Source organism: Fulmarus glacialis, unplaced genomic scaffold (genome assembly GCF_000690835.1).
Source record: "Fulmarus glacialis isolate BGI_N327 unplaced genomic scaffold, ASM69083v1 scaffold29233, whole genome shotgun sequence".
Taxonomy (NCBI): Eukaryota; Metazoa; Chordata; class Aves; order Procellariiformes; family Procellariidae; genus Fulmarus; species Fulmarus glacialis.
In genome coordinates this window covers 56398-68042 of record NW_009204073.1, presented here as the reverse complement: position 1 = coordinate 68042, position 11645 = coordinate 56398, and the positions used below count along the sequence as shown (strand labels likewise).

At 52.3% G+C, this 11645-nt stretch overlaps 1 protein-coding gene across 1 annotated transcript in view; it reads left to right on the top strand.

Moving 5' to 3' along the window:
• Nucleotides 1-4001: 4001 nt before the first annotated feature.
• PCBP3 (poly(rC) binding protein 3) overlaps nt 4002-11645 on the top strand; it is a 41508-nt gene continuing 33864 nt past the window's right edge. Inside the window, exon 1 of the mRNA XM_009574859.1 lies at nt 4002-4067. Within this exon, the coding sequence (XP_009573154.1) occupies nt 4002-4067 (66 nt within the window). The remainder of the gene's footprint in view (nt 4068-11645) is intronic.

The following is an 11645-nucleotide window of genomic DNA, read 5'->3' as shown; positions in this document are numbered from 1 at the left end:
ACCAGCTGCACAGAATGTTTTCCCAAAGAGTTTGAGTTTTCCCTGCGGGATTGCAGCAAAGCAAGAGGACATCTGCAAGCTCTCTATGCTCTCTGCAAACCTTGGACCCCACACAGGTGCCCCATGGTCCCAAACAGAGGGCCAAGCAAGATGCCCTGTGGGCACAAACAGCCAAGTATGCGCAGGTGAGGGGAAGCTGAAGTCCAGCTTGGCTGGCTGAGTTTGCAGGAGAGGCAGGCTGGGTTTTGGAGCAGGCTTTTTTATTTTCGGGGGGAGCAGTATGTAGTAGGGGATACAGGAGGACCTGCTGGTATTTGGGATGGTGGGATAGGGCAGCGTGCCAGGGTCCTGAGGGGGCTGCTTCTGCATCTCCAGCCCAGAGTAGGTGCAGAGATGGGGAGTCTCTGGGCAGACCTGCTGAAAATCTGGTTTTGCCTGAGAAAGCTTTGCTTTGAGGGACCCTTAAAAATGATTCCCAGTGTGATCTGCTGAGTTGGACTGGGCAGCAGGGCAGCGTGTGAGCTGGGATGCTCCGGACACCCACCAAGGCAGTGCCAGGGGCAGCCCCCATGCCTAGGTGCCACTTTGGATGCCCGCAGATGTCCTCAATAGCAGTACTTACCAGCTTGCTCAGCCTGAATGAAAGCAGAGGAGTTGTCACAGCCTCTCGGGACCGGGCACAGGACTTGCTCACACATGGAAGTACCCGTCAGCTCACCTCCAAGGCTGGGCACAAACCGGGAGCTGCACACAGTTCATTCACCTTTGCATCCTATTGATGCCACGTGGTCAAATCCTCTTCAGAGAACGTTGGCCACATATCCGGGATTCCCCCTAACCCACTCAAGAAGAAATGCTGTGAAAATTCGAGCCCGCTGGAACAAGGTGGCCGACTCCTCCAGCATGCACGGGTGGTGTCAAGCTGAGGGTGCTGCCGAGCTCCTGGGGAGTGCTGTCCTGCGTGGGGTCCGTGCTGCTCAGGGTGCTTGGTGCCTCTCTGGGATGACTTAAGGATATTGAAATGTCATAGCCTACAAAGACTGACTTTTGGGGGGACTGGCCACATCAGTGCATTGGAATTCATTGCATCCTCAGGTGCTTTTATCTGGGAGCAGTAGCTGTGATTTTGCTGGGATGTGGACACCTCTGCTGCTCTGCTGTTCACAAATGACTCCTTCAGCATCCTGGGTGACCCCTCGTGAACACTGCTGACTAAATTTGCTAATGGGACCTAGCCCATGAGAGCTAGTGGGCAAGCTGGCCAGGCAGGGATGGAGCCATGCTCTCCACTGCCATGGATCAGGGGATAGAAAGCTTTTGGCGTGATAAGCTTGCTGGCATCTTTTTCACGGCACCAATGTGTGTTTCACTGGAGAGAAATAACCAGCAAAAAAAATAATTGACGACTCTGCTTGTACTGCCAGAGCAGACGCAAGGTGTAGGGGCTTTAGCCGTGCTGGAGAGAGGAGCTGGGAGATGATGGCGAGGATGATAGTCTACCAGCAGATCAAAAAGTTGCTTGTCCACAAGCTTGTGATGCTGCCTTTTAAGACCACTCCTGACTGCATTGCATGGTCACTGATGAGCGAGACGCCACTGTTGTGTGATGTGGGGACACAGGCAGCCCTGCCACAACCAGTGCCTATTCGGCTGGTGTGGTGCCGCTGGACGGCTGCGCCTGGCAGAGGTCTTCTGGAAACAGCCCCGCAGGAGCTGTTGGGGGGTGCTTAAAGCAGCCACGGTCAAGACGTGCTTTGCAGTGCTGAGGTTTCTGCTTGGAGGCAGCTTTTGGATTACTTGAGGTGCACTTGTTCCCATGCTGGAACTGAGGCTTGCCCCCAGCATGGCACCAGTCCTCTGGAAAACACAGGCATGTCTGTACCTGGACGTGACCTGCACCTTAATTGCAGAAAACATGAGTTAGGTGGCTAGACGAGTGTGCGGTTTGACTCACCTGCTCTTGTGCATCTCAGGGGACTGCAAGACAAAGAAATAGCAGTTTCTGAGACTGGCTTACAATTCTATCTGCACCAAACATTTAGAGGAAAAAGCTGTGCTGGAAGCAGGAGTTTCTGTGCATGGGTGTGCACATGGTGCACAGTGCAAGACCACAGGGTCGTGGTTGGGATCTTACCGTGCAGCATGTTAGTGTAAGGCTGGAAGGGTTGTAACATAACAAGAAGCAGAGCTGCTGGGAGATGGACCAATATTTGATTAAGAAAACTGCTGACAAATTCTTTAACGATGCATTTCCTGAATGCTAAGCCTTGTCTTGGGATAAACTCAAACCGATGACCTGAAAGACAAATAGAAGTTTCTTTCCTCATGAATTCGCGGGCTGCGTTGCTGTGGGTCGCTGCTCTGCATCTGCGTGGGCAGCGGGGAGGCAGGATGCGCCCGTGGGGCTGGGACGGAGGGGCTTGTGCCTGCACCGGCGCTGGGGAGCAGGACAGGGAGTATCCCTGCAACCCCTTGTCCTTCCAGCATCCTGAATCCTTGTCTGAGCGCCCTCGTTCACACGCATTTTGATGAAGCTGGTGCTGTGGTTGGGGATTTTCCTTCTTTTCCTCAATACTGGAATCAGTGACCAGAAGTTTGTGCTAATCAGCATTAAAAAATTACCAAGGATTCCTCTGCTCGGGGCTGTTTTACCCATATGCTTCCCCATCCCCCGGGTTGCCCTTGGTGATGGTGGTGGTGCCGGGAGGATGCGCTTGTGCGTTCTCGGGTCGGGGGGCTGGCCGGGCACCCCAGGGTGCTGAGATGTCGTACTGCCTTCCAGGTCCTCCCCTGCCACCTCCACTGCTGACCCCCAGCCCTCTGCCCCACGGCCTTCCCGACCTGCCCCCACTGCTCCTCCAACGGTGAGTCGCAGTTTGGGTTTTACATCCTTTCCAATTTTTTTTGGCAATTTGTTTAGGACCTGTCCTTCTTGCTGGCGACACCAGCTGGGGATACAGTCGCTGCCTTGGAGGACATGGCTGCTCTTCAGAGAGACATATAAGATATTGGGGGGGGGGAAAACATTGATTCTGAGGATGCTTGGTCGCTGAGAGAGGCTGTGTAGTCTCCATCGTGGGAGGTTTTCAGGCCCCAAAGGGATAAAGCCCTCGACAACCTGGTCTGATCTTAGTGCTGACGCTGCTGTGAGCAGCAGGTGGGACTGAAGACTGACCTCGGGTGTCCCATGGGCTCCTTCCCACGGCAGCAGCATCAGCCCCTCGTGCTGGGGACGAACGCGGTGGCTGTTGAGTCACCGGGAAGAGGAAGGTTTCCCCTTATAACACACAAGCTGCCCCGGCACATTAAGAGCACCACTACATCGGAGCAACGAGTGGGGCCTGCAGCTCGCCCATCCCACTGCCCGAAGAATACTTTGGGTGATGGAGAGGTTTTTCTGCCCTCTGGCACTCAGCTCATTAACCGCCCAGGCTGCTCGATTGATTTTATTGACGGGTAATGCATGCCCCAGTTAACTTATTGGGAGCAGCAGCAAAAATAAAGCAATAAAAATAACCCCACGCCCATGTCACAGAAACGTGCAGGATTATTTCCATTGCTGTGGTGGGGTGATTTCTGGATGAAGGAGACCCCAGGCTCGCGCTCCCCCCGTGGGGGCAGTTCCCGCAGCCAGACCTCTGGGCTGTGGTCACCTGGGGGGTCTTGCTGGGTTCATGTCCCGGGGACCCTCTCCTCCACAGCCCGGCTCTTCGGATGACTTCCCTTGGTCAGGAGATACTGGGGTGGGACCTGCCCAAACCTGCTCTGAATGTAGAGAGAAGTATAGACAGGGCTTTGCTGCCTGCCCCTTAAACAACCTGGAGGTGATGCTCCTGATCGTTTTGTCCCCCTCAACACAATCCTTGTTTTATTTCTGAAATTCACTTTTCCTGGATGCTAAGCAGCCGTCGGGTGTCCTTCCTCCACACTGTGCCTAACCTCTGCCCTGTCCTGGTCTGCAGGCTCGTGCCACAGACCCCGGTTTCCACCCCGTGCTCAGCATGCCCTTTTCTGGTGCAACCGGACCCTCCGAGGAATCGCTCTGGAGCTCAAGGCCAGCCTGCAGGGTAAGGTAAGGCGAGCTCAGTCCATTTCCAAATCCTGGAGGGGTCTTTGCAGCTGCACCTCGGTCTCCCTTAGGGTATAAAACGCCTGCAGGGAGGACGTGGTTGGGCTCTGCAGAGGTACTGCTGCACCGCAGGCACCCGGCTCCGCATGAGGGGCAATGCTGCAGTGTGGGCAAAAAAGGGAAGGGGGTTTTGCTCCCTGCACAGTGCAATCCTACTAACAGGGCTTCTATGAGAGGTGTGTTTTGCTGCTGGGGCCTCTCTCTGCAAAGGGGCCGGCGCGGTCCTGCATCTGTGCAGGTCTCCTGTCCTGCCGCCTCTGCCCTCCTTGCACTCGGCCACCCGCTTTCTGCCACATTGGTCGCAGGGGTCCATTAAAACCAGCTAAAGAGCTAAGCTGGGAAGTGCATAGATGGGGTCATTTTCATCAGCCACTCTGCTTTTGTTACTAAAATAGATCTGCTTTGGCCTGGGGCCATCGTGTTGTCCCAGGCATTGACTGTTGCAAATGGACGGCGGGGCAACATTTTCCATTAGCAAAGAGGAGGACACGCGTCTCCGAGTGAGAAGACAGTTCCATAAAGCAGAAATGTTGTAGCAACAGACAAACCCACCTGTCCTCTCTCCCTTTCCTTTTAAAAGTGTTGCTAATCCTTGTTTTCTGCACCTAAAACCCTGGGAGAGACTGGCCAGAGCAACACTCTATACCTGTGACAAGATGGTGCATTTTGGATAAGGGGATGGAGGGTTTCTCAGAGGAGCCGCAGGTGACCCAGTAAGGGGCAGCAAGGGTAGAACTTGCCCAAAAACCTGCGAGGAGGCTTGTCCAAGGTCACTGGCGACGTGGTGGGTACCAGTTGTGCCTAGTCTTGAGCTTGCATCATCTGAGGTCTCTGCTGTCACTGTCTGCAGCTCCTGTGTGCTATGGGCAACCTCTTACAAACACATCCATCTATAGAGGGGTTTCTGCAGGGATGGAGGGCGGCTTTGGTAGCTTGGATGCCATGAGCTGAAGGAAGGATGTACTTGAGAGTGCATCCCGGGAGGGCTCTGCCTCTTCCCCATGACCTGGCATCTCTGAGCATGGCAGGTCTTGGGGAAGGGCTCCCCATAGCCAACTCCAGGAAAACCAGAGCATGGCCTTGCTGGGGGGACTGAGTGTTCAGCCTGAGACCAAGTGCCCACACTGTCCTTCCACAAGCACTCATAACCCCAATCTGTCCAGCAAGTGAGTTTTATTCTCTGGCTTTAGTAAAGACACTTTTATGCAATAAGTGGTTATTAAAGCATCATTTGGATGAACATCACAACATGCTCCCACCTCCCTCCAGGAAGGTCTCCGACCTCATTTTTCTGCCTTCCCACGCTCCCTGTCCAATGTCCCATGTCTTCTCCCAGGCCTGTGCCCTGGCTCCTCTCCCACATCCGAAGGCAGGAGAGGAGCCTGGCACCCAGCTCTGTGCAAGCCAGCAGCTTCTGGCTCAAAATGCAAAGCAAGGTGTGGTTTTCATTTTAAATGCTAAGCCCCCTTCAAGGCTGTGTCTTGGACCTCTTGCCCCATGGGATTTCATCCTTTGAACTCAGCGCGTAGTACCATGACTATTTTATAGAAAAACTACAGGTCCGAGGAACACCTGTAAGAGGACTCTGGTTTTGGAGACCACTTGGCACTGGGGAACTGCTGCTGCTCCATCTCGCATCCAGGCAATGCGACGAGTGGTCACTGCTGATGCTGGGGGCTGGAGATGCTGCGGGGCAAGCAGGGTGCTCAGGTGGGAAGTGTCCATGCCAGCAAGGGGAAAAGCTGGCCACGGTGCGACATGAGGCTGCGGGTGGTGAGGGGGATATGCCCGCCAGCAGCAAATGATTTCCCCATTTGACCCTTCTGCTTAATCTGAACTTGAAGGTGACCGAGCAAAGCTAGCGGCATCGATCCGGGATGCGGCTGATGAACGCCATGCCCTGCGGAGAGCTCAGCCCCCAGCATCGGATGCCTTTCTCACCATTTTTTTCCTGCCTCCCCTTCACGCCTTTCCAAAGCGATCTGTCAGAGCAGGGCCCGGCATGGCACCCCGTGCCGCCGACCTTGCTGGGGGCCAGGGGGATGCCATATAGGTGCCTGCAGAGAGCTGCCCCACTGTCTGATGGGCTTCTCCCAGCTGCGGCTGCCTCTCCGCCACCGGTAAGCCTGGCATCTGCCTGCCATCAGCTCGGGGGTATGGGGAGGCACATGCTAAATGCGTTGGTACCGATAAAACCCATGCTGTGTGCCAGGAGGCACGTTCCTCGTAGGTAACGAAGTTGTCTGGTGAGCCACACGCCGATTCTCCTGACTCAGGGGGTCTGATGTCTTAACAAGCAGCGGTGCGTTGATGGTGTTTAATTCGGACTCAACTTGCAGAGCAAAATGTAACTTGAAGCATCTCCGTGCTGCTCTTAAGTCTTTAGATAAAATGCCATACGAACTGGCAAATTGTATTTCTTTGACCCGTTGGGAAACAAAACCTGAGCGTAGGTTGGAAACCTAGAAATTGCCTCAGCTAATACATAGAAAGCTCTTTTTTGGGGAAAAAAAGATGATGCGCCTCCCCTCAACATCTTCCGTGCTTTAGCCACAGATTTTCCGCAGCTGAAAATAACAAACCATTTTAATCTAAGTATTGCTTGTTCTGATCTTTTAATCCAGCTTGCTTTCTATCGGCAGAGCGGCCTAAAATTATTTCTCCGCCTGCCTTTCTATTATGTAATTATTCAGAAGATTACTCGGGAGCCAGATTTAGCTGGGCATGGCTGGGGAAGGATGAGGGGGCTGTGAACGGGGAGCTGCGGGGCTGGAAGGTGGGGGGGTTTCTTCTCTGCCTTTGCACGCTGGCCATCGCAAAACACAGGAGGGGAAAGCAGCGAGCTGAGCGCTTTTGCCTGTGTCCGTGGTTTGCATTTGAGTGTGGCAAGTTTCTTCTCAGCTTGTATTTGTTGGAATAAAATGCCCCATCGTCTGGCTGGTGGCTGGACAAGTGTGACCCTCCGAGCCAGAGAGGATTTCAGGTGAAACCCTGCATTTCTCTACACCATTTGGAGTGTTTTATGGCTGTACTTCTGTCTTTGATAACAGCGTGGTGAGACAGTCCAGCCTCGGGAAGGACCTGGAAATAGGGTCCTGTGCTCCTGATGCCCCCCGTCCCCGTGCAGAGCTGTGTGCGGGGGAACAGCCGTGACGGAGAACCAGCAGCCAGGCTGAGTGCCAGATCGGGACGTGGTGGTGATGCCAACAAGGCATGGAGGTGGCCAGAGCTATGCTTTCTCACCGAAGCCCAGGCTCAGCTGGTTCTTTGAGGAGCCTTAGGTGTTACCCTTAGATAAGAAGGGCTCGAGCCTTTGGATGATGGGATGGCTGGGGACAGCTGCTCTGCAGAAGTAACATCACTGAAATTCAAGGGCAGATGCCTGAGGTAGCTTCACCTGGGGCTTTCCGTTGGCACGGGTGACGAACAGGCGTATCGCTGGCACGACAAGATGGCACAGCCAAGGGATTTGTCAGGTGGAGACTCAGGTTGCCAGAAAAATGCAGCTTCTGACTGGCGTGACCTATGGGCTTGCGCTTTGATGGGAAAAACAAGAGGATGTCTTGGGCTCCAAAAATTCCTTTTCCCTTCCCCAAACTGAGTGTCCTGACACTGATGGGCTAGTACCTGCAGTTACCGAGGGAAGGCTGCTTGGCCTGGGGACCATGGCTGGCTGGGATGTGGTGGCTCAGAGCTGCTGTCCCCTGGGAAATACAGAGCTGGGGCAAGGAGGGACCCCCAGCATCAAAGTCAGATTGTCTTGCCTTGCTCCACAGGGCCTCGGGGACCCTTCTGGGGCAGAACATCCCCAGAATTGTGCTGCGTTTTAGGTTTGGCGAGTGTTTGTGGGGGGACACTTTGAAATGCCCTTTGAGCCTGGCGTGGCGATGTGGTGGTGGGAGCAGGCGGTGCCCACCCGCAGCGTGCCACGCTCCCTCCGCTGCACTTGGTCCTTCCTCCAAGAAAGCTGTTTCAGCGGACCCTCTGCCTTCAAAGCCGGAGACTTGTTGTCTCTTGGAGCAGTTGGTTGGTGCAACCACTGTGCATTAGCTGGGAGGGCCGCGGAGGACAGGATCAGCCTCAGGGGGGTCAGGAGCAATGCGGGGGCATGAGATAATTTTTTTTAGTGATGGAGCAGTTGTAACACATCCCCGTCCTCTGAGGCTCAGGGAGCCAGCTGAGCTCTGGGGTCTGCAGTCAGGGCTTCAGCCTGGTCCTTCCCTCTGCTGCTGCCTGCCTCTGAGATGGATGGTTTAGCACAGCCCATCACCAGCAGCCAAATGTGTGTTGCTGTACGCCCTCCTCTCCCTCCCAGAGGCTCCGTCCCTGGAGCGGGTGGGCAGGCACCGCTCTGCCGGTACCCTGGTAAAGCATCTCCAAATTTCCCCGTGCACACGGGCAGTGCCCCAGTGTTCATCTCATACCCGAGCTCCTTTCTCCTTCGTGTTGAAAGCGTTGGCTGGTTCGCCCTCATTGCCTCGAGGCAACCTGATTTGTTCAGTGGCCTTTAAAAAAAATTTAAAAAAATCAAAGCCCACTGAAATGACAAGAACATCAGCGGTGGGTGCATCCCCCTTTCCAGCAAACCAACGGATTTGGGAGAAAATGGGTCACGTGCTCTTCATCCCGTGCCACGTGGTGGCTCTCCCAGGGCCAATGAGGTTCGGATCCTTCTGTGCCGTACGGCGAAAAAAATCACTGGGATTTTTTTCCCCCATAGCATTTTTCATCCTTTCCAAACGTGAAAAGACTGGCCATCTGTCCGGACCCCCCTCACGCCATATCGGCACTAAAGCGGCTCTTTGGGGAAGGTAAGAAGATTTAAAAGGTTGTGTTGGTGGAAGACCACCTGCCGCAACTTTTCCTACCGGTGAAAATCAGGGAAGAATCATGAAATGAGTCAGGTCTGGGGCTTCACTATGGGCTAAAAGAGCTTTGGACGCTTAATAGCTGTCTTAAGTGAGCCTCTTGTAGAGGAAATTTAAGTCTGTGTTGGAGGGAGGTGAGATTATGGGAGAAATAGGTGCGCGAGCAAGGGGGTTAGCTTCAGTTAACAGCTGCTCCTCAAGGCTCTCCTGTAAAATATTTGCAAAAATATTTTTGCAAATTGTTTTGCAAAATATTTTTGCAAAATTGTTTTGCAAAATTGTCGTTCTCTGTTACAGCATCTGCTTTGTTTTGATAAAATTTAGTTTTACCTGTGTCTGGCGGCTAATGACAAAGATCGTATCCCTGGGTAGGGAAGCGTCCATCTCTGCGTTAACCAGAATATTCAGGCATTCCTAATTTGTGTGATTTACAGTGCAGGCTTTGGACAGTGTCGTTTTTGTATGCACTCAGAGTGGGAATAGCACAAATCAAATTGCCTTAAAGAAATTGATACTAAAATAACATAGATGTTAATCACGTCTTAGTCTGGCAACATAATAAAACCGCCAACCCTATTTGATTTAATTTTTACCTTTTGGTTCTATTTCCATTAATTTTTTTCTTTGTGCTGAGGAAATTTGATTTAGAGGGAGGAATAGCTTTTATTATGAGGCTCACTTTGTTTTCTTTTCAGTTTGCCTTCATATATCCATTTTACTCAGTGTGGCTAAATTCTTTCTGATACCGTCGCATTTCTGTTGCATTTTCTTTGGTTACACCATTGCTTTATGAGTAGAAAAGTGAAATATTAGTTGCAAAGCTTATAGAGGACTTAAATGCTGTTGAAATCAATCCCAAAATATGATCTCCGTATTATAAGGGGAAAATGTTCTCAGACGTATTTTTCTTGTAACCTAAGTTTTCTGGGATAATGGAATTTTAATGTGAACCATATTAGAAAATCTTATTTTATTAGTCGGAAGTCACATCAGGCTTAAAAAATAAACCAGAAACAGTGGATCAAGGGCGTTGTGTTTAAGTTTCCATAAAATGATTGACTTTTGTTTTGACAGATGCAAAGACAGATGCTAGCCTGCATTTTGATACAGAAACCAAACCCTGAAAAATGGCAGTTTTTCCTAATATCTGGGGTTTTACTTTTAATACAAATTCCAAAATAATTCAGTAATATTTCTGAAGCTCTTAATCTCAGACTTCCCCCCTCTTTTATGGATTAATTTATATAAACATATTTAGTATTTTCAGATACAAAAGCAAATTTGAAATTCTTTCTTCCTGAGAAATAACTGTAAAAAATGTTCTTTTAATCTTGCTGAATTAAGAGGACATTTTTTTCTGAAGAAAACCGATCATTTTGGGGTGGGGAAAAAAAGGCTACTGATCAAGACCAAGGGAAAAAAACCCTCTTTAAGTTGTTTCAACATGTGTTTTTAATGTTCATACTGCCATAGGTGCAAATTCTGCCTTCAAAATGCATTAGAGAACCTGTGGGATTTTAGTGCATAAGATCAGAAAATACGAGTGCTGTCAGAATTGGTGGCACGGGTTGTGCAGAGCGGACTGAGCAAACCGACTCCGTAGTGGCCAGCACCGATCCGAGGCGGAATCGGAGGGGCCCTGGGTGCCTGCACGGGGAGATGCTCGCCACCTTGCAGGATGCTCTTCTAGGTAGCTACCGACGATGCTTTTACCCTCCGTGGTTTGGTGGTCCCAGGACCGCTTTTCTCAGGCGATGATTATTTTTTTTCCTCCAAATAACACACCCACTTGGAAAACGGGCGTTTGCTGTGCAGAAAGGGGAGCAGGCACCTTGCCGGTGGCATGCTGCTGGCCAGCGTGGCTTCCTGCGGCAGGGGGGCTCATGCCCGGTGCACGGGGATGAGCCAGATCCTGCCGGCGGCTGTAGCGAAGTGACGTGTCTGCTTTTGGCGAAGCAGAGGATGCTTTCCCGGCCCCAGGATGCGCTGCGCAGGGTGGCACCTCTGGCATGGAGCCCCCGTTCCTGCAGCATGAGGGTGGGCAGCAGCCTGCGTGGCTTGAGTTTGCCAGACCTCTGCAGCTGCTTTTTGGCCAGCTGAAATGGAAAGTGATTTTAAATGCTACCCCAATGGGTGAGGGATGTCCCCATCCCTGTAGCGAGCTTCTTTCAGCTTCTCACTGATCCTGGTGCTGCAATTAGCATACACACACACACACACATCTGGTTTAATTTCTTTATTTTATTCAGGCTTTGCTAAATGAGCTGGTAGAAGGCAGCGGGCGCCAGCGTAGGGCACCCCGCTGACACCAGACCTGCTCCACCTCACGGATGCATCGTCCGCCGGAGCTGCCGCGGTACCACTCGCGGCAGGGGCAGGTCCTGGTGTCGGTGGTGCATCCCGCCCTAGATTTTGGCAGAGACCCGTAGCCCCACGGGGATGGGACCACTGCAGCAGCCATGCCCTTGCAGCCAGGGCCAGGTTTGGGGACAGGGGTGGTAACGGCTCCTTCCCCAGCAGCCCCGATTCCCAGCTGAGCAAATTCACCGATTCCCTCGCCGGTGTGTTTTGCTCAGTGTTTAGACCTGAGGTTACAGAGGACCTACCATGGGGAGAAGGAGAGAGGAGAACGTGGCTCTCCTTGTTTT